General features: G+C 49.7%; 1 protein-coding gene across 1 annotated transcript; it reads right to left on the reverse strand.

Moving 5' to 3' along the window:
• Positions 1-73: 73 nt before the first annotated feature.
• On the reverse strand, positions 74-4,055 carry SLC35C1 (solute carrier family 35 member C1). Its single transcript, XM_009102452.4, has 2 exons — positions 3,453-4,055; positions 74-1,722 (listed from the first exon to the last, which is right to left on the reverse strand). The coding sequence occupies exons 1-2, from the start codon at positions 3,994-3,996 to the stop codon at positions 1,163-1,165; spliced, it is 1,104 nt and encodes a 367-aa protein (XP_009100700.3). The 5' UTR covers positions 3,997-4,055; the 3' UTR covers positions 74-1,162.
• Positions 4,056-21,833: the final 17,778 nt, after the last annotated feature.

Below are 21,833 nucleotides of genomic sequence, written 5' to 3' on the forward strand. Positions count from 1 at the left end.
GGATTTAGAAAGGTGGTGCAACATCACTGCTCACAACAGGATGTTTGCTGCTACTGAGCCCAGGAATCAGAAATCACAGCACAGACATACTCTATTGCATAGAACCGACTGGATGGGTGGGGTGGGCAGAGATTTCCTCAGATCTGTTCAGCAGCAAGTTCCAAGCAAAGGAATTGATACAGTTGAGCAAAACTCATTGCATCGAGGGATTCACAAAGGAGCTACAAAGTAAACATGGAACAAGCCCCCTGAAACAAGGGAATGGGTAACAAACCCATTTTCAATACAAACCTACCCCTACAAAGAGGGTAAGGAGAAGTGTTGCAAACCCTCGGTGAACTGGGATCCCCACCCTACAGCAGCGTTTCAGAGTAACTCTTCCCCTCCTGATTGCCACCGAGTGACACACAGGCCAAGCTCGCTCCTCCGTGAGAAAGGCCACTAGATCGAGCACACTCTCCCTCACTGGATACAGTGCAGAGAGAATGAGAAGTTTAATTCTTGTCTCTCAGCTCTCTCTCTTCCTCAAATTGAGAAACCAGGTGTAAAGCAACTCAGGAAAAAACCTCAGAAGGATGTGATACTGACTCTTTGGAAAGGCATTTTGGAGGCACTGCTGTTGCTTAGACTTGTACATAGCCAGAAGGGAGAGAATTTCCATCCTCTGCACTGAATGGGGCAACAGGAAGAACAGCTGTTGCAAAAACCTTATGCAGCAAAACAGTTTACTGACGTCTAACCCAAACAGTCTGGCTACTTGCCTCTTCCTTGCCTGCAGGTTCAGGATTTTATAACTCCAGTTTGCATTCATTCAATTAATTTTAGATCCCTAACTACAAAAAGCTCCCATTCCAGTCTTGGTCTGATATGAGCCCACCCCCCCCCCAAGATGCAAATTTCCCAGATTAGGTAAATAACAACATCCATTTTAAAAAACAATCACAAAAAAACCCCAACCCAGTTGATCTCCACAACACATGCTCTCCCCAACTCTGACACGGGGTGAGATAACACATGATCCAGTTAGGTCTTTGGCTCTGGTTCCTGACACAGTTCCCCATACACTTTGCAGGTGCATTTTTTCCTGCTCCTTGCTCTTCTTTTCCCCAGGAGCACCAAAGGTTATCCCTCCCAGGCCCAAAAATAGAGGTGCAGGAGCCACCTACACACCAGTCTCATTTCTTTCACCGCTTTTGACATTAGGATCCTCTTGCACCTTTCTCATTTCCAGTCCTTTCACCCATGTGTAGGCAAAGGAGCCCCCCAGAACCATCAAGTTACTCGTCCACCACAAGAAGCTCTTTGTCTCCTCAAAGTAGATAACAGCCAGCACTGTTTGTGCACAGGCCTTGGCCGTCCCAGACACGTTGTGGGTGAGTGGGCTAGTGAACTTAATCTGAAGTCCAGTCACATACCCAATGGCAAAGCCAAACACTCCCCCCAAGGTCATCACGCCCCAAAAACTGGGGCTCCCCAGCTTGTCAAAGTGGTAGAGGGTGCGGAATTCGCCCAGCAGCACCATGAGGGGGAAGAACAGGACACAAGCGTTGATGTTGTTGTAGAAGGTCAGGCGCCAGATGCTACCATCCACCACAGGCAGTACTTTCTTGGTGTAGATGGCATTGAGAGAGACACAAAGGCTTGCTAAGATCCCAAAGAATATACCTGTCCATGACAGAGTACCCTCTGCTCCTTCCTGGTCAACACCCAGCCAGAAGCCACCTGCAACCAAACAAATCAGGCATCATCTGAACAACTGCTGAAAGGCTCAAAACATACAGTCAAAAATTCATCATTTACTTGATAGGGAACAACAACAGCAAGAGACAGGCTTAAGGGCTTCCCCCTTCTATTACATGAACACACAAAATGCCATGACTGGGAAGATTTATTTTGCAAGTGCAGGAAATTTACTGTGTGGGTAACTCAGCCTCAGAGGACTAATTCCCACACTGAGCAGGCAGCAGTTCAGAAACTACTATTCCAGCTAGTCTTTGCATATAGGTAATTTTCAGGAGAACATTTTTTTTTCAATTGAAAAGGCTGAAAATTGACACACAGGGAGAAAAAATATTCTTCAAAGTCTGAAAAACCCAACTTCATAGACTTTTCTCTGCTGTTAACACGAAGGAAAATATAGGTCAGAGAAGAAGATGGAAAGATAGTAAAAACATGGATGTTATATTAACCATGATAAAAAAAAATAATCAAAAGGCAGAAACTGTGTGCAGTATCTTCATGTTAAACTTTGATGGGCAAAGCACTGTCTAACTGCCTCCAAAACAGGAGCTACAGGCTTTGCATCTTCAGGGCAGAGAGGGAGACCTCTCCCCATCCAGCTCATAAGCAAACATAAAAGGGAGATGAGCTACTGCACCACATTTTCATTAGCTGCTTCTTGTTGGAGGCTGTCTGGGAAGTTGCCTGCAAAGCAACCTAACAGGCTTGAAACTAAGCCCAGATACAAATGGGTCCCATGCACCGGCAGGAGGGGCTTTGTGTCAGGCCACAGAGCACGCTCAGCTATGCTGCTATAGGCACATGGGCGATGCTCTCACTGAAAAAGGAGATGCAGCCAGGAGGACAGAGTCTTAACCTCAGAGAAACCCTGTCAGGCTGCCAGGCACCACACTCCTGGGCAGTGCCTGAACAAAAGATTAGCTGAAGGCAATTGCTTTCATCACTTGTAGAAAATACAGTAGCTCTGTTCCTGTTCACTTCTTCCATGGAGATGAGATTCTCTTATTGCCATCTGATTCCATCTGGCTGTCTAACACTAAGTGAACTCATGCACACCTGGAACCAGACTGAAATCATCAGTTCACCATTCTTGGCATCTAAATGGCCCTTCAGTGGAAGGTAGCTTTTGGGATTATCTTGCCTTTGGAATGAATGACTTATGAGCATTCCTGTTCAGCCACTCAATGCCCTGCCCTACATCTTAACCACACACCCAGATCTTCTGGTGGTGTTCTACGCTTGGCTTGATCAGCTAACCAACCCTTTATCCCATGCATTTGGCCCATTGTAAAAACCAGTTGGCTGACTCTATTGTATGGTCCCAGTGGTGCTGACATAAATGTTATTGTTACCAAAGTTAATAATCAACAAGAACTTGCGAACAGGAAGAAAGCCACTTGCTATTTTATGGCCTGTAAAGGAGGAAGAAACAAAAAGGTAAGGCAAGTAAAACTTCCTTAGAGGGTAGAGAAGTTTTAGTGCTTGAGGGAAAAAGGGAGCTGTGTCAAATGAGAACAATTTCTTCTCTTAATGAGTCACCTACATCCTCCAGACATATGAATTTGGTTGCCATAGACAGAGCAAGGCACGAGCCCTGAGCTATCCCACCTGACCGGGGAGCTATCATGCAGGTGGGAAAGGGAAAGACACCCCACCACCGTCTCTCCGGGGCTGGCTGTCGGATGGGAGCAGCCCTTCCTGCTCCCCCTCACCTATGATGACTCCGCAGGCCAGAAGGGCATAGAGGGAGGTGGTCTGCTTGAGGAGGAGGTAGGAGAGCAGCACGTTGAATACGGTGGTGAGGGAGCGCCCCACGTTGTAGAAGGCCACGCCGACATGCTTGAGGCAGAGGTTGTTGGAGGTGACCATGCCGATGAAGACGGCGGAGAGGGGCAGGACGCTGCGGGATACCTTGGGGTCGAGGCGGAGGCTGGGCAGGCCGGCGCAGGGGGCCCCGCAGGCCGCCCCCAGGCTGAGGCCCAGGCAGAGGGCGGCCGTGAGGGCGCACTGGAAGAAGGTGACGAAGAGAGGGGCGTCGAGGCGCAGCGAGGGGCTGTCCAGCAGGTACTTGTTGAGGAAGACCATGGCGATGGAGGTGAACCAGTAGAGGCAGACCACCACGGCGATGCGCAGCGCCCGCAGCAGGAAGGGCGCCCGCCGGTCCCCGCCGCCCTCCGCCGGCAGCAGCGGGTCAGCGCCGCCGCCGCCCAGCGCCATCCGCAGGATCCCCGTCCGCGTCAGCTGCGCTCTGCTCATGGCGGGCCGGGCCGCCAGCGACGGCCGCCGGCCCCCGCCTCCTCCCGCCGCCGCCGGCCCCGCTCACCCGCCTGCGCCGTCAACCCCGCGCGTCCCGGAGCGCCGGGGCCCCGCCCGCCGTCCTTTATTCACGCCCCGCGGGCGCCGCTCGGCACCGCCCCGGCCGCGGCGCCATGGCGGGGGAAGGCCCGGCCCGGCCCCGCAGCCCCCTCCGCCCTGGGGCTGCGCGGCAGCGGCAGCGCGGCTGTTGCGAATGTGGAAATTATTAAAAAATTCCTAAGAAAGGATGCTCTTTGATATTTGAACTTTGTGTGTGTACTTCCAGGCCGAATCAACAAGATAGGAGATTTAATCCGTGGAACAGAGAGCAGCGAACAAGCAAGCTCTAAGTGATGCCCGGGTGTGAAAAAGAAATTACTTGTCGGCAGAATACGTGGTTAAGGTTCAGGTCTCGACACATTTCAACGACCTCAGACCCAGATGGAAGTTGGTAAAGCTTGGGGGGCAAGCTGACAGGGCACACAGAGAATGTAGAATTTACAGGTCTTAATGACATTTGGCAGTTTCTTCCCTAAGATAGGGAAGAAACTAATAAAGGCAACTCAGCAACTGTGCTGACATCAGCTTCAACTGGGTAAAAGGTAATTCCAGTGGGGAGAGATTATAATCATCAACTCCCTCCCTGACTACCAGCTCAGGAAATCCACTGACCCAAAAGAAGAGAAAGACTGATTATGCGGACTAATGACCGTGAGAAGTGAGAAAATCATCTGTTGATAGAAGATAGAATATTAAGCAACAAAAAATCTAGGTAACTTGTAGCCAACAAGAATTAGCCTTGTTCTCTAGCAAACAATGTCTTTTTTTGTGAAAATGTGTGAATAGTGAAAAGTTTTGGTAGCTGTCACACTGGCCTTGTGGATTTGCCACCCAGCGCCCCTTAATGTGCAGAACAATAAATAAATCAAATACCTCAACTCTGTGTGTGGATTGGTGTCTTGCACACCGGGTGAAAGAACCTGTTTTGGGAAAACAGGGCAGACAGCAACTGGGGTAGTTTAATGAGGACCTGAGGATGGTCCTTGGGCACCCTCCACAGCCAGGAAAGAGGGCCTTGCTGTGGGACTCCTGGGGAGGGGCTGCTGCTTTCATGGATATTGATCATGACTAGCATTGTATCCACCCGGCATCATTGGGCAGTTGGTGGCAGGAGGGGACTGATAGTGGTCCTTGTGTCAGGAACAAGTCTGCTCTGCTGGCTCGTGTCAGCATCCTTCATGTGCTGGTTGGAGCAAGTGAGATCTGGGTGTTGGACATGCAGTGGTTTGCTAGCATGGATTTTGCCCACATCCCATCAAAAGCACAGTGTGCTCTGCTGCCCAAATCTTCTGTACAGAAAGCAGTTTTGCATTTTTGTGGAGGTAAATAGAACCTTCCGAATACAACCTAAATGAAGCAGGCATGGTGAAATGTACAAGCAAGGACAGCACAGGCAAGAGTTGGCTGCCTAGTTCCCATTCCTGCATCAATAATTTTGATATCTAACCAGGAGAATGTCTCTGCCAATGCCATTTACCTCTCCAAAACTGAAGTACAGCCTGTGCTGACTTGTGCCCTACCCTGCTACATTGCAAGCAATATGGGGGCTAATGGCTTTCACTGTAGCCTGGGTGTTAGGATAGGCTGCACACATTCTCATGCTAACTCATCCCACAGTGCCACACCATCATTCCAGGTACAAAACACCCATCTACCCATAATCACATGCCAACTCATCCAGGTTCTCTTAATGGTGATTCATAACAAAGAAGCCTTTCAATAAGAAACTCTAGCATCTTGTGAATTCAAACTGCTGGACAGGATGAAATAAATTAGAATTAATGCCAGATTCCATGTGGTGGGGGAGGCAGCAGTGAGCTCTGTCAAACATTGGTCAGTGTGACCCTCACTTTTGTCAGCTGAGACTGTTGCAAAGTGTCTGGTTTACAATGTCCTGGGGCCCAGCAATTTGCACAGGGCATAATTAAGAGGATTTTGGAAGCAAAGCCAGCAGTGTTAATTGGCCCCCATAGCAATCTTTGCTGCTCTTACAGTTGGGAAGGACAGAAGCATAGTAGGGGTTTTGGGGAGAAAAGTACTTAATTAGGCCACTTGGTGCGACTGTAAAATGTTTCAGGCATAACATGCTTTTCTCAATACTCTGAAGTCACTCAATTTTTTCCTCCCAGGTGCATCAGTGGGTTTAGTAAATTATGCTGCCCTTCCTCACAACCCTTGCCTTCTAAGCAGCATCTGGGCTCTGTTGGGAATCACGTTCCCTCTGGTGCTGGCGTGCCTGCTTTGGACTACCCAAGTGCCTGCAGGGTGAGGGAGTGTTCGGGGTTGTGTTCTGAGCAATGCTTCTCAGCACTGCACCTTGTGATAGGTGCCTGGTAGAGCCCTTACAACCCCAAGTGAGTTCAGCCTGCTCACCTCACCCACCTCCCTGCTCTGCCTGCACAGCTGGGAGAGCCACCCCATGCATGATGCTTGCCCAAGCTCACACAGGGTGTGGCATCCCCTGGATGCAGGCCTGCAGCTCCTGCCATGGAAACAGCAGATTGTGACTGCAGAGGGGCTGGCATTAAGGCAGGGAAAGCTGTTATTGAAATGACCAGTGGGTGTTCCCTGTAGACCAGCCATGCTTTGATCCTGCTACTCCAAGTCAGCTGCATTTACTCATTACTTCTTATCCTGTGTTCCTTCCATCCGCCTTCTTCCAGTGCCTGTCCCAGCACTCATCTCATAAGTGGTGGCAGTCAAGAAAAAAAAGAAAGCTAACAGTCTGTGTGTGGGGCACTCAGTTGGTTCCATGGGTCCTTGTGGCCTGTTATACATACCTGTGGCTTCAGCATCACATAATTTGGCTTGAATTTCAAGGAATTTGACCTCTCCTACCATTAATGTTGCAACAATGACATGCCTCTGGCAGATTCAGAGTCAGATTCAATTTTTTTTCTTTTCTCTGCCACTTGCTAGCATTGTTCAAAGTGCCTTCTCCAAACTAAGCACAGGAGTTGGAGAAGGCAGAACCCCCCTACCATTGCATTTTGTTGACTCATTCAGTGCACAGAAAATTGCTTTGGCCGGCAGAAGTTTGAAATATCCCAGTCAATAAAATCCTTGTTGCTTCTCCTGGGGGATTATCCTACAGCCCTATCACACATGTATGGCACGTCTACGTGGGAAAATCAACCAGAATAACTCTCTCACCTCTGCCAATATAACTCCCTGGTGCTGACAGTGTATTCCAAAATAAAAGTGACTTGTTCTTGGATAATGAAGTAGTTCTGTGATAGTTGTGCTGGTCAGTCTCCCTAGGTAGAGCTTGTCTACAGCATGGCAATGGTTTGACAAGTGCTTTGAATAAAGGCTTTCCTAGGTACAAAAACTGACCAGCAGAATTACTCTGCCATGGCCCTGCCAGCCTACCTGCCTCCCATGGGTGCTTTGCTTTGGGGGGAAGGTGGTTTAAAGTCGTAGGTTTAGAAATTTCAGAGTAAAGGTAGGAACAAATAGGTTTAGACAATGTAGCCTGGCCTCCTGCACAACATCAGTCTTAGGCTTCCCTGAATTAAATCTTACTTAAATTAAACTTGATTTTCTATGAGAAAAACAAAATCAATTTTGATTAAAAATAATTCCAGAGACTGAATGCAATAGGGCACTAGCAATGTTATTCTGATGGCTGGTTCTTTTCCACTAAATAATGCACACTCCTTTTCATGCTTGGCATTGCCCAGTTCGATGGATCTTATTACAGCTTTGCTGACTCTTTTACAAGCAAGCAGTTACAGGCAGATGAAGTTACCTTTTAGCCTTGTTTTTGGAGAAGAGAAATAATTTTAACTTCATTACAGAGCATGTTTATTATGCTACAGCAGCAAAGATTCACTTCTATATGCAGATGAGACCTCAATATTTTCCTGCCCTGCTGCCTGGTTGTGTATTAACATGGTAGCACATATTGTGAGGAGCCAGCTCAAGATTATTCCTGCCTTAGGAGTGTGCTGCTCCATATTGCCTGAGCGCTTACAAAATAAGCAATTATCACTAGTAAACGTCTGAGGATGGAAAATAAGCAGCTTTGACAGGTTCTTTGTGTAGGGAAATCTGGGAGTGTCTTTGCTTCCATGTCTTGTGAGGTGCCTGCACTGCTGCTGGTGTCTGGCACGCCTGATGCCCTCCCAGATGCTGCTGGTGTGCACACACACATACACTCCTGTATCTTATTTATTTTTTTCCTATGTGATCAGAAAACCTTTTTAACTATCAGAGGTGCTGCTCCTCTGGGGGGAGAGCTCTCCCCTTCCCACTAAAATTAGGTGACCTACTTGGAAGCATGCAAATCAGCTGATAGCCAGCAGCTGGGCTTATAAAACAGCAATGGGCTTTGGGGTGTACGTCAAACCTGGTGGTGAGACAGCACAGATTGCATTTCCTGGCCACACGAGAGACCTGGACCTATCGAGCAGTGTCTTATTGTAGGAATAGGCCCTCTGTAAGTCATGTAGAAGAGCAAACAATGCAGCAGAAAACACTGACAGTTTTGTTTCTGGGTTTGGGATTAGAAATAGCCCTCATTCCACTACCCAGAATGGGACATGGGAAAAAATCCGCTCAGCAGAGGTCATTCTAGTCTATTTAAGAATTTATTGTTCCTTATAAGCATTGGTATCAGATTTCCAGTTAACACAAACATCTTTGATGCTGACATTTGTTAAGTATGGAGCTTACAAGTTAGGATATCAATCCAGATTCATACATGTATCAATACACACATATGTACAAGCATATATTTATATCTGTACATATGCATATGTGTGTGAGTATGCTCAGAATATGTACAGGTGGTGTAGTGCCACAATGGTGTCCAAGCAGGGACCAACAACGCAGGAGGGCTCATCTGTCACAGCAGTATTTATTGTGACAGGGGTATTACTTTACTGGACCTACTGATGATTCCTCTGGTTTGCTGTGTATCTCACTAAAATTAGCTTGATTTTGAGGTTTCAAGTTTGAACTGCAGATATTGCCTGGCAACAACAGGTCTCAGCTGTCATACTGTTATTTAGCATTTGCTGATAATCAATACAGGAGAAGAAGGCTGATGCAAAATCTAAGATTTATCAGATCAGATTAGCTGAATCAGGTCTCTCTGCTAGGGTAGTAAACATGAATCAGGGGAGACAATTGAGTAATCTCTTGGTATTGTCCACAAACAACACCTGTTTTTAGCACTGGTGTTTCCCATTACAATGCAGCTTCTTTCCAGACTCCCCCCGTCTGCAGGAGAAATGGCCTTGGCAAAGTTTTCCTGCTGTAGCCCTCCTGCTGCTGTAGCAGTATAATAGATCTTGCTGCAGTTTCATTGTGGAAAAATATGGAACTCCAGGGGAGTCCAGTGCAGAGGAGGCTTGGTGTCACTGCGGAATTGGAACAGTTTTGGTATAGGTGGATATTTTAGCTGTGGTTCTGTGCCAGCTTTGTTGGCCCAGACAGCTGCTGCAAAGATGCTTTGGGGCCTTCCCCACATGCTGTCCTCCAGCAGCCTGGTGACACTACCTGGAAAGTGCTTGGATCCAGCTGCACCCAGCTCAGACACCTTCCTGGACCCTAGAACATGGGGCACTCACACAGAATCTGCTGGAGCTCAGCCCAGAAGGGGCTAACTCCCAGCTGGATCCAAACTAGCTTTGAAGCTGGATCAAAACCAGCCTGGGCTCTTCCATCTCTGGATGTCTGGTGCCAGGTCCCTGGAGCAGTCATGCTGACTCAGCTCTGTAGAGGGGCAACAGGACCTCTACAAGGGCTCTACCACATCAAAGCAGCCCTGAGCTTTGCAAATTTGAGCTGTTTCTGGAAGCAGTGCAGGTGTCCCCTCAGCCAATAAAATTGGCCCCATCTCAGACTCTGCATCTGGGGCATGCTGTATCCCCAGCTGGGATGCCTTCACTGCACAGAAGTGGAAGTGCATAAGAAAGAGTTAATGAAGATTTCTCCTGGTTGTCTTGTCCCCTCGTGGTTTCCTCAGAATTTTGAAATGGTGGGTCCCTGCATTGACCATGGGCAGAAACTGGAGGTAAAGGTAGCAAGTTCCTTCCACCCCAAATTACATCATCAAATATGATGGCAAATATCTGAGCCTCGAGCCTTCTTCCCCTCTCCTCCCCTGGCGTGAAAGCCAAGCTTTGTGTGAAACAGTCCCACCGAAGTCCCGACTGCACATCTGTACCAGCGGTGCTGGGGGAGCGCTCTGGATTGCAAGGAGCGGCTGTGGCAGAAGTGACACTAGAGGGCAGGGCTGGAACACGGTTGGAGCCTTCCCAGGCCGGGGTGGGACAAGCCTGGGGCTGGACTGGGGTGCATGTGCAGACTGCTTTCTGGGGTGCATGGGGGTGCTGGGGCATGGGGCACATCTCCAGCTGCCCGTGCTAGCCTCTGTCACCACCCAAGAAGGGTATGGAATCAAGCCTTAAAGGCCCAGGTGACAAATTAGAAATCACAGCATGGCACAAACCAGCACTGATTAAATACATTGCCCAGTTCCTGAATGTTTCCTGGGCACCCCCCACTATCCACCTCATCCCTGTGGGCTGCAGCAGCCTCTGCTTTTCATTCATGCCAGGCAGGAGCTGGCTGGGACCCGACTGCCTGTGCAGCAGAAATGACTGTGAGGCAGGGTGAAAACTGGTAGCCCACAGCAAAAAAAAACCGTGAAGAAGATGCTCCTTTGTCCCTCTGTCTCTGAAGAAGAGGGGATCGCCTTGAGGGAAGGTGGACAGCATCCCAGGGTGACCCCCAGTTCAAAAGGGTGGCTGGGGATGGAGCTGCTTGCCATGGCTCAGGAGCATCCGCTGCAGTGATGCTGAGCTCTCTGCCTGGAGCTGGAAACGCCCCTGATGCCAAAGCCAGGTCAGGAGAGGGAGCAGTAGCCCAGCCCCTTAGGAGCAGGGCAGACAGGTAGTGGGCTGTGATTTATGAGGCAAGCCCTTGGAAACTCTCCAAACCCAGTGCTTAAGTGCTTCTGAATGGCAGCATTAATTACTATTAAAAACATACATTTATATCTCTCTCACCTGCTTTAAATCCTGTGAAATTAGATTTCCTACCCAACCCTTCAAGCCTTCGTGGCAGCTCAGGGTGTTTTATAACCCTATAAAGCCCCACAGTACCTGCTGTCTACATGGGCTCTTATTTACGAGGCCTTTAAAAGTCTTCCTGGCTGCACCATCTGAGCCCTCTAATCATTTCCTTTCCATGTGCCTTGGGAGGTGTGGTCCCTTCAGCCACCCCAACAGCCATTCCTCCCCACAGGGACTGGCTGAGTCACAGACCCACGTACCTGGGGTGAGAGTGAGGCTGTGCTGGAGAATCCTGATGAGCCCATTTCCATAATTTGGGCCAGTTTCCCTGGTTTTATGTAAAAAAGGGATTCAGTGAGACAAGTGCCTTATGACAATGTTGTAAACGTCCTTGTTTGTGTGTCTTTTACAGCAAAGTCATGCCAGGTATCACCAAAAGCCACCCAGAACCTCCCAGGGCTAGGCTAAAACCCCAGATTTACTGAGCACAAGACAGTAGTTTATATACATAAAAAGAAAATATAATTTCTGTAGATTATCATTTCTTCTGGATGCAAGCTGTGTAGAAGTATCTTAAATAGCCAGCTTTTCTCTAAGGGACTGTAGCTATTTTGCAGCTCATCCTATTTCAGATGCCTTGGCAGTGTGTTTAAAAATGTAGTGTGCCTTTGGACAGAGATGTGGACCCCATTTTCCTGGGGGCCCACTTGTCCCCAGGTCACAGAGGACAGGGTGGGGCGGAGTCAGGGTCTGCGTTCTTCTCCATGTCTCTCCTACATAATATCCCCACTTGCCTCCCCAGCACTTCTGGGTTGTCAGATCTGCTGGAGACCAGATGATGTTCTGGGGAACTGGGCAAATTTTTGTGCCTGTATCAGCCTGCTGGGGAGGAAGTGATGGATATCTCTACCTCCTGACTCCCAGGCTGAGCATGCTAATTTATAGATTGTATCTGTCACTCCTGATAAACGATGTCTTACTTCCCTAATGCCACCTTCAAATTGAGTTTTTAAGGCTAGGTCAGGTGGAGAAACCAAAGGGTGACTCTGCTGCTGTTCTGCTCTGACCTCGTTCTCTGCAGTTGGGCTGAAGTTGGCTTTTCAGGTAAGATGTGGATCTGTTGTGGCATCTGCTTTGCTGGCCAATTGGGCCCAGTGTCTGCCCCTAACTGGGCTCTGAAAACTCCTGCCTGGCTCCCTCAGGTGTTTGATTTGTTCTGATGTGTTTTTGGGGAGGGCCAGCTGAGGCATCTCCCTTCTCATCCTACTCCATCCATCTCTGTTCCCAATCTCTTCCAGCACTGCTGAGCTGGCTGAGATGGTGGAGGTGGACCCAAGGCTTTGCTAAAGAGGGTGTGAGAGCCTGAGCTTCTTCAGGAGCACAAGGCATTAAAAGAGAGCTCCCAGCACTGGCTCCTGCCCACACTTGAAGCCAAGAGTGTGCCTGTGCCACTCGTCAGGGAAGAGTGGCATTTCCCTTTCTCTGCACATTTCAGGTGGGATCTGTAGAGCATTAATTTCTTAAGGGGTTGTGTTTGAATGAGCACAAGCAGAGCTTTGGTGAGCATCCTTCTCCAGCAGCAGAGAGGACCGTTTTCTGGAGCACAGCCAATAGCTTAGAGCTGTACATACGTGAGCAGCTTTGTTCCTCCTACAGGGAGCTGACTAACAAAGTTAAGAGGTGGCCAAGCAGGCCAGGATTAAGCATATCATTGCTGTAACCCTCCTGGGGTTACAGTGGTTAAAGGCACGTGAGTAAGACCTGTTTATCTTGTCATTATTAAGCCCTGAATATTTTCTTTTTCCCTGAGAACAGAGTTTTTGAAGCTATCTTTTTATGTCCTTTACGCCTGAATGTCACGGCAGTAACACAAAATAAATCAGCCCAGTGAATACCTTCCACAGGTGATGAAAGAACAAACCAGTAATGCCTCACAGAGGCAGTAACCTTCTGCCCAGGGCTAACTCTGAACCTGGTAAACCCTCATCCAAACTACACCACAGCCCTTGCTCAATTTCTAGCAGCCACAGCAGTCAAAATTTCCCTGCATAACAATTACAGCCATTTGAGATCACAAATCCTGCAGCACATTGGAAACTAAAAATGATGGAGCTGAGAGCAATAAATGGAATTTGAACTTCCAATTAAAGAAACACAGAGGAGACGGCTGTGATTTGATTTAGATTTAATTCAATCCAAGTTTCTCCCTTTCAAGGTTTGTTTTTTTTCCTCCAGCCACTGCAGTTCAAGCTGCAGAATAAACCTTGCTGTTGAATTTAGGTCAAGCTTGGCTGGGAATACACTGGGCCTTGGCTATTATCAAATGAATATGTATAGCATGAAGACCACGCTGCAAATGCAGGAGTGGATGCTTTAAAGCCAGTTCTGTCCACCTGAGGGACCTGTGAGCAATTAGGGAGGACAGGAGCTGGCATGGGGCACAGGGGATCAAATTGGAGCTGTGTCTTCCAAAACTAATAAGCTGAAATCCTTAACCTCCCTGTAGCTTGGGATCTTGGTACTGAGGAGGCACCACCCCAAGTCAATAAAAAGTCCTGGTCAGAGGAACCCAGGGCAGAGTGGAGGCTGACAGCAAAGTTCTTTCCAGATGCTTCCTCCCCTGCCATTCCACTTGGCTGCACAGGAGAATTTTCATGTCATTATATTTGTGCTTTTTAACCTCTGGCTCCTGTTGACATGATGTTGAACATTCTCACATCCAGAATATTAATAGGAAGATTGAAAGACACACAGGAGTCCAGCACTCATGAATGGATGGGAGGAAATGGGGCAAGGACCTCCCAAACTTCCTGGAGCAGCCGGAAAGCAAGTGAGCAGCCCCTCCCACAGGCAGGAGCTGCTGGATATCCAGTTGTGTTTAATGCATTCTTTGCCTCCGTCTTCCACACAGATGAGGGTTGAAGGGAGTCTCAGAGCCTTGAGCTTGGGGACCATGACAGTGAGAATGATCACCTCCCAGTTGATTGTGTAGGATCTGCTGCTCCAGCTGGATCCCTACAGATCTATGGGGCCTGATGGGATTCATCCAAGAAGCCTCAAAGAGCTGCTGATGTCATCACAAAACCTCTCTCAATGTTTTTTTCAGTAGTCTTGGGACTCCAGAGAGGTCTGAGCTGACTGGGAGCTGGTGAATGTGATCCTGATTTTCAAGAAGGGCAAGAAGAACTCCAGAAACTACAGGCCTGTCAATCTCACATCAGGGCCCTGTAAGGTTATGGAGAATATTATTCTGGGAGATGTTGAAAGACAGCTGAAAGACAATGCAGTCACTGGCCACAGCCAGAGGGCTTCATGAGAGAAAAATCCTGCTTATCAAACCTGATTTCCTTAATGACAGAGAAACCCATCTGGTTGATCAAGGGAAGCCAGCTGATGTCATCTTTTTGGATTTCAGTAAAGCTGAGCCCCATGTGCAGTGTTGGGTGCCACAATATAAGAAGGACATGAAACTATTAGAGAGTGTCCAAAGGAGGGCCACAAGGATGTTGAAGAGCCTGGAGGGGAAGCTGTATGAGGAGTGGCTGAGGTCACTTGGTCTGTTCAGCCTGGAGAAGAGAGGACTGAAGAGAGACCTCATTGCAGTCTGCAACTTCCTCATGATGGGAAGAGGAGGGGCAGATGTTGATCTCTTCACTCTGGTGACCATTGACAGGACCCAAGGGAATGGCCTGAAGCTGTGTCAGGGGAGGTTGAGATTAGATATTTGGAAAATAATCTTCACCCAGAGGGTGGCTGGGCACTGGAAGAGGCTCTGTAGGGAAAAGGTCCCAGCACCAAGCCTGACACAAGTTCAAGAGGTTTGGACAATACACTTGGACACAGGGTTTGACTTCTGCGGATATTCCTGCGCAGGGCCAGGAGTTGGACTTGATGATCCTTGTGGGTCCCTTCCAACTCAGCATCTTCTGTGATTCTGTGTGAATAGGAAGGTAAATGCAATTGAGGAGAAGCCTGTGTGAGAAGCAGGCTCAGGCTGGGCATGGGGCCAGGAAGGTGGCTCAGTGCTCCTGCTGTGGCGGAACTGAAACAATCCCTTTTATCTTTCTGTGTGTATCAAGAGCGCAGGATATGAGCAGCAAGAGGGCTGCTGACAGTGCTCCAATGCACAGCAAGTTGCAGCCTGAAAAATTATTCCATGGATTAAAGCACAGAAAAGCCAATTTACGCCTCACAGAGGAGCTGTTGGCTACTGTAACATAACTCAGGAGCTGCAGGGCTCCTTGCAGCAGCTTGTATTCCGATAACAGAAGTGCATCCTGTGGCATGGCCTTCCTGATGCCCTGTTCTGTGTGGGTCCAGATAGTAAGAACCAAAAGGTAGGCACCCCTTCCTTGCTTCTGCTTATTCATCAAAGGATACAGAAAGGGTATAAAGATAGTGCCCAAGAGCTCACTGAACAAAAGCACTCACTGCTGCCCCACTCCAGCTCTGTCTGTTCTCCAGGATCCCCTGCTGGACAGGCAGACAGGCTAGAGAAAAACAAATACCAAAGGCTGGAGTGGAATCATCTCACGGGCACAGCCAGTCCTACATCATGTTCCACATTAACTGGTCCTGATGCAGGTCCTGAGGGCTGACAGGGAGAGGAGTGAGGTCTGTTGGTGTGCATCATCCCTTGCTCACACTTCCCAGCACACTTGGAATGGCATCTCCCTGATCCTCCCAGGATCAGTAACCACACTCTCTGTTACACACCCTGTGCTGAGCTCCACATTCCCCAGCACATGGGCTCTCACATCTCATTTCGTGCTAGTGGGGCTGCTGATGTGACTCTGATTGCCTGATAAATGTAACTGAAGTGAGTGGTTTACCCTGGTGTTACTACCTGGAGCTGCTGGTGAGAGCTAACAGTAGCTGGAGTGCAGCTGTGGTGCCTCCTGCCTTTGCAGCACAGGGGACTCCTGGGCAGTCAGTTCCGTGCTCTGGATCGCTCCCTTCCCGCTTCCTCAAGCTAGGAAAAGGCTCTGCCATGCAGCCCTGCTGTATCCAGCTAGCTCAGACAGTCCTCTAAGCTGCACCTTTTTGGTTTCCTAGAATCTCCCTCACACACTTGAAGGAAGCCCTTTAATGCACTTCTGGTTTATTACTTGTCCTTTTCAATATACCTCTAGCCTGTTTGTGAAGCCAAACTCTCCTGCACCACTTGCCAACAATGTTGTGCTATGGCAGACAATTAAACAAAAATGCCTCTCAAAGAGCTCTTCAGGTAAGGTTACATCCAAAATCTATTGGCAAAAGTGGGGACCAGAGCATGTGCAGGACTAGAGGAGAGGAAGTGTGTGATTGTAGAGCATGGATTTGGGAAAGTGCTTGCCCTCCAGCATCCCAAGGGCTAGTGGCAGGATTAGGAGCATTATTCTGCATCAGGATCATTTGAGTGTAGAGTTTGTTAGTCAACAAGCTAAGCAGCAGTGTTAAATAAGGCATGGAAGTCCAGATTTCTGCAGACAAGGGGTTGGACAGTCTTCTCCTGATGTGAAGCCAGGCACTATAGGGTGGTCAATCTCCTCTCAGGGAAGTCCATAACCCCTCAGGGAGTAATCTGAGAAAACCAGTGGCAGTTGCAGGGCCAGGACTCTCACAGCTATTGTCCCTCCCTTTAATTGCAAGCTCTTTTCTTTGAAGAATGACCACAGATTAAATTATATCAGCTAAAACTGAGTGCATCCCACACTGAAGAGATCCAGGAAGCAAAGGCTATCTGGGATGTGTCTTTTCATCTGTCTTATTGAACAGTTCTTAAAGATTTGGAGCCCCCATGGTTTCCCACAGTCTCAAAGAGTTCCTCCAGTCAAGACATGTTCATCATCATGGCACTTCTCCTACCCGCCACCCCTTTGCCCCCACCCCAAAGTAGAGAAAAGTCAGTGCTCACCATTTCTGAGCAAGCAAAGGGAGGATTTGTTTTTAGGGTGGAACAACCATAATGCTGCCTAGTAAGGGGGTGTGTGAGGGCAGTGGTAAAAGCAGAGAAAGGGGCTGCAGTTCAGCACCAACTAATGAAGTTCATTACTCTAAAGCCAGTCCATGGACACCCATTTCTGCTCACAGTGCTGTGTGCCAGTCCCTGCTGCAGTCCAAGCAGCAACCCCACAGAGGGAGGAAAGAGAGCCCAAGACTTGTGGTGACACAATAGGGAAAGCTGGGGCAAATTTGCCTTTGAAGAGAAGAGGGGAAAGAACACAAAGCAGGCTGAAGCTCCCTTCTGAAAGCATTTGCTGTGATGCCCAGTTGAGGTAACCTACCCCCCCCCAGCACACAGTGCAGCCAGGACCAGGGCCAAATACAATTTTATCAGGAGCTCGTGCCCTTCCAGGAATGTCTGATATTTCTCTAGTGAAGGGGTATATGCTAAGAAGAAAGAAAATCCATTTTGTCTATGCTTGCAAAGTTCCTGTAGCACCGGAGCACACACAGCACAAAAAGAGTTCAGAATTGTGCAGGGTGGACCTGGTGCCTGACCATGGTGGCACCATGCCATGCCATGCCAGCCCATCCCCACACAGAGCAGGCTGTCACTGCTGCTCCCACATGGACAGCTGGCCCTTTGCTGGCACATCAGCCATGGCCATGCTGCCACATCCCTGTCCTCAGCAGGCAGTCACTCTGCATGTTCCCAGCTGCAGTGTTGACCCAGAGCTCACCATCTACAGCCTTGCATCCCTGGGAGGTGCAGAGCTCACAAGCTTTGCAGCAGGGAGGTTGTGAGGTTGTCCTTCCCTGGGTAGGGAAAGCAAGGCTGGAAGAGCCAGAGCAAGAGCACAGGCATTTTTTGCCCCTCAGCTTCTTCCAGGCTATTTGTTTCCTGCCATTTTTGCCAGATTTGGCCATCTTATGGGACAAAGGCCCACCTAGCAAAAAAACAGCAAACACGGGGTGGAGGAAGGGGGCATGACACAGCTCCCAGGCTGCAAAACTCTGCCTCCCACTCCTCCTTTGCCCCTCCCAGGAAGTCTCAGGCTCTTCACTTAGCTCTCAAAGCACCTGAGGCAGCTCAGCTCACAGAAGTCCCCACCTCTATGGAAACCTTTTTATTATTTTTTTAAATTTCTGTTTTTATAGAGGCCTTTGAAGATGCTTGTTGCCATGGAAACATGCTTTAAAGAGTGCCTTTTCCCTTCCCTATCTTGAGAACTTCTGTTGCCATAACAGCTGCATCCAGCTCCTCCCTTCTCCCTGCCAGCTGCCCCACTGTGGGATGCAGTGAGGTTCTGCCTTTGGGGTCCCTGAGCCCCTGGTGGTCAGGGCCAGAGGAGATGTGTCTACTCCTGCAGGTGGTTGGTGTCCCTCCTCATCCCTCTGTGTGCTGGGTGTGGGAGAGACAGCCTGCTGAAAGAGCATCTCTGAGCCATGCAGTGCCTTTAAGCCCCTCTCATACACAGGGAGGGGCTCTGCCCTCACCCTTGGCCCTCACAACCCACATCAGTGACAGTGGCTGGTCTTTTGAACCATTTCTCCTAAAGCCCTTGACTGAACCATTGCCCTACAGCTCAGTGGGCAGCATGGTGGCTGAGCTGAAAGGAGCACCTGTGTTGAGGGTGGCTTTGGTCTCTACAGCACACAGCATTGGGCAGCTGCATCTTGTTTCTGGCCCCCATACACATCAGGGTCCCTCATCTTGGTGGCAGCCTTCCCTGGGCAGTGGTGCATCCCTGGTGGATGGGACACACTTGCTTCAGGAGCATCCATCTCCAGAGCAGCCCAGCCCATGACACACAGCAGGGAGGATGGCACAGGTGGTCACTGGCTGCTGCCCATCTTCTGGGCACCCCGTTCCAGCCCTGCTCATCTCATTGTCACTGCAGACAAACCACAACAACTAACCTGTTTCTTTCCAATTCACTTTGCAACCATTAGCTCCTGTGGCCACAGCTCCCAGTTCCTCCACAGTGGCAGACCAGCCTTGGACTGTGGTGAGAATCTTGTGGTCTGGCAAGCCCAGGCTAACCCAAAGCATCCCTGCTCTTGGATAGCAGCTTGGCAGGGTGGCCCCAGGCAAGATCTGAGGCAGGATGACCTGAACCACATCTGGCTGTGCTGTGCCACTCTATCCTGCTGCACCTTCAGCCAGCCAGGTCTGCAGCCATTCCCCAGCTCCGAGAGGCCAAATTTCTGCCTTGACAACCCTGAGCTCCCTCCTCAGTTCAGTTTACAGCCCTTGCTCCTGGCCTGCATCTCCTCCCTCTTCTCTCACTCTCACGTGTTGCATGAGTAATATCTTCCCTTTTCATTAACGAGTCGTTTGGGAAGAGGGTGCTGCAACATCCCCCCAGGGCCTGCAGTACCTCCAAGCACAATTCTAGAACAGGTGGGAGGAGAGGAGGAGAAAAGGGGGGCGCAGATCCCCCGCCCCTCCCTGCTGGGCACGCACATGCCTGTCACAGATGGCTGCTTGCCTCCCAGCCTGTGGCTGCGTCAGCCACTTGCATCTCCTTGGCACGACTGTCCAGCGGGCAGGGCTCCCCCAGTGCACATCAGCAAAGCAGTTCTGGTGCTGGGTGAGGCACAGCCACAGCAGCGGGGTGTGGAGACACAGGGAGGGGCAGAGGTGCAGCTAACAATGCTCAGAGTACCCAGAGGGAGACAGGTCTCCCGTCTGCCCCCTTGCAGTGCCTTGCCTGAAGCACCACTGTAGCCAAGCAGACTCTGTCCCCTGCTCCCCTGTCTTTCCTGCCTCCCCACAGGCTGCTGCAGAGCCGAGCCTAATGGAGAGCACATTGCTGGCTGCTGTCATCCCCATTAATGCAGCCCTGCTTGCTTTACCTGCCAGTGCCTCACAGCCTTCCAGCTCAAGAGCTCCTGCCAGCACCTACAGCTGATGAGTAAAAGTGGGGAGCAAATATGGAGCCGGGCACCTTCAGCTATGGATGCTCTGAGGTCTGGATGCCCTCTCTGCCAGAGACACCCATGTGCCCAGGACATGGTTCTGGGACTAGGACAGGGAGCAGAAGAGCCAAAAGAGCTCTGACCACCAGAGAGCTCTAGGTGGCTGCATTAGCCCCTGGCCAGACTATAAACTAGACTTTGCAAAGTCGCTGTGGCCAGAGAGGGGTGGCAAGTCTCTCAGCACAAGTACAGCTTTTGTGGCTGCATCCATGCTCCTGGTAAAGCTCCACATCAGGAAGGGATGTCAGTGAGAGCAGTGCTATGGTCCCCCACAGCCACTAAGTGCTGGCTGGCAGGTGACAGCATTCATCAATGGGACAACTGAACGTCCTCAGGAAGGGGCACAGAGGCCACACTGGCTTCTTCTGCACTGGCACCACAACTCCAAATCCCCCAGAGGCAGTAGCCTTGAAAGGAAAGAGGAAAAAAAATTCTCCTGAATCAGGGCAAGAAGGGTTAGGAGATTGCTGGGCTTTTTTCTTAAATGTGATTTTTTAAGTTAGAAGAAAAAATGCTCTTTTTATTTACTTCTTGCTTTCTGAGCTTTTAGGGTGCATCAAGGTCAGGTTTTCAAAGTGTTTCTCCAAGCAGTGAGGGATAGAAGCTTATTTAAAAGTGAAGTGAGGTGGGAGAGAGAGAAAAACATGCTCCTGCCATCAGGATCTGGGTTTGCACAAGAAACAGCTAGTCCTGAGAAAGGAACAGCAATGGGGTCACCCTTTACAGCTCTACAGCTTGCTGTGAGTCTCAAAACCTCGTACCCAAATCCTCATATTTTTCCAAGTGTTTAGCATTACCTTCCTTCACCACTGCAGCTTGCCCTGCATGGCCCAGTGTGTGGGCTGCAGCACCTCAAACCCATCCCAAAACCCCTTCCCCCTCTGGAGCTCAGCTCTCCAGTAGCCCTGTATCAGCTCAAGTGCTTCTGCAAAATAGAGTCACAAACGTTCCAGAAGAGGGAGAAGTATCTCCAGCCTTCCCCAGAGGGCAGTAGCAGTGGATATTCAAACAGCCACAATGTAATTTCGCCATGATGATGAAAACTCTCTCTTGGCTTGGGTTCTAAGCTGAGCAGAGCTCTTTGCACAGCCTCAGCCCTTGCGGTGCACCGCAGCGGGGTCTCGGCACGCTTCACTCCATCAGCACTGCTCCCTGCACGACCGAGGGCCCTGGCTCTGTGTGCCAAACAAAACACTCTCTGGCTAAAATCCCTTTTTGACACCCAAATCTTTTGGTTTTGCTACTGATCACCATGACCAGGAAAGCTTAAAGAAGAGGTTTGGTGTACCTGCACATCCCAGAATACCTCTGTGCCATGACATTTCATGATCCCTGAGCCAGTCTGCAGGCTGGGGAGCAGCTCAGAGCAGGCTGCTGATGTGCTGTCCTACTCCCCCCATCAGACAGGGAGTGGACTTTAAGAAATAGCTGTATTCTCACCAAAAGCTGTCACAAGCGCATTAGGCAGTAGCTCTTTGCACGGTGATGTCAATCAACTCTTCCTAGCTTTATGGGGATGGTGCTATGCATCTGCTTTGGGGTGGAGGACAGTGGGTGATGGGGATGGGTGCAGTCCTGAAAGCAGCCTTGGTCCTCTCAGTCCTGTTGTGGCACACCAGAGAGTAAAGAATCTCCACACCTGGCTCTGGGGATGTAAGCCTACAACAGGAGGCATGGATGCTGCAGAAAGCAGCCTCGGAGTCAGTGCTGGCAGCCTCCATCGTACTGGCCAGCTCCAGAGTCACCAGCCCAGCTGCCCCAGCCACCCGTGACAGAGGGACCCATGACAACCAGCCCAGGACCTGG

Source organism: Serinus canaria, chromosome 5, assembly GCF_022539315.1.
Source record: "Serinus canaria isolate serCan28SL12 chromosome 5, serCan2020, whole genome shotgun sequence".
Classification (NCBI taxonomy): domain Eukaryota; kingdom Metazoa; phylum Chordata; class Aves; order Passeriformes; family Fringillidae; genus Serinus; species Serinus canaria.

Bases quoted from the DNA above. Each gene is read 5' to 3' on its own strand.
- SLC35C1 (XM_009102452.4), bottom strand. From the start codon at position 3,996: ATGAGCAGAGCGCAGCTGACGCGGACGGGGATCCTGCGGATGGCGCTG. The intron at 1,723-3,452 runs GTGAGGGGGAGC...GTTTGGTTGCAG, and splicing joins GGCCTGCGGAGTCATCATAG to GTGGCTTCTGGCTGGGTGTT.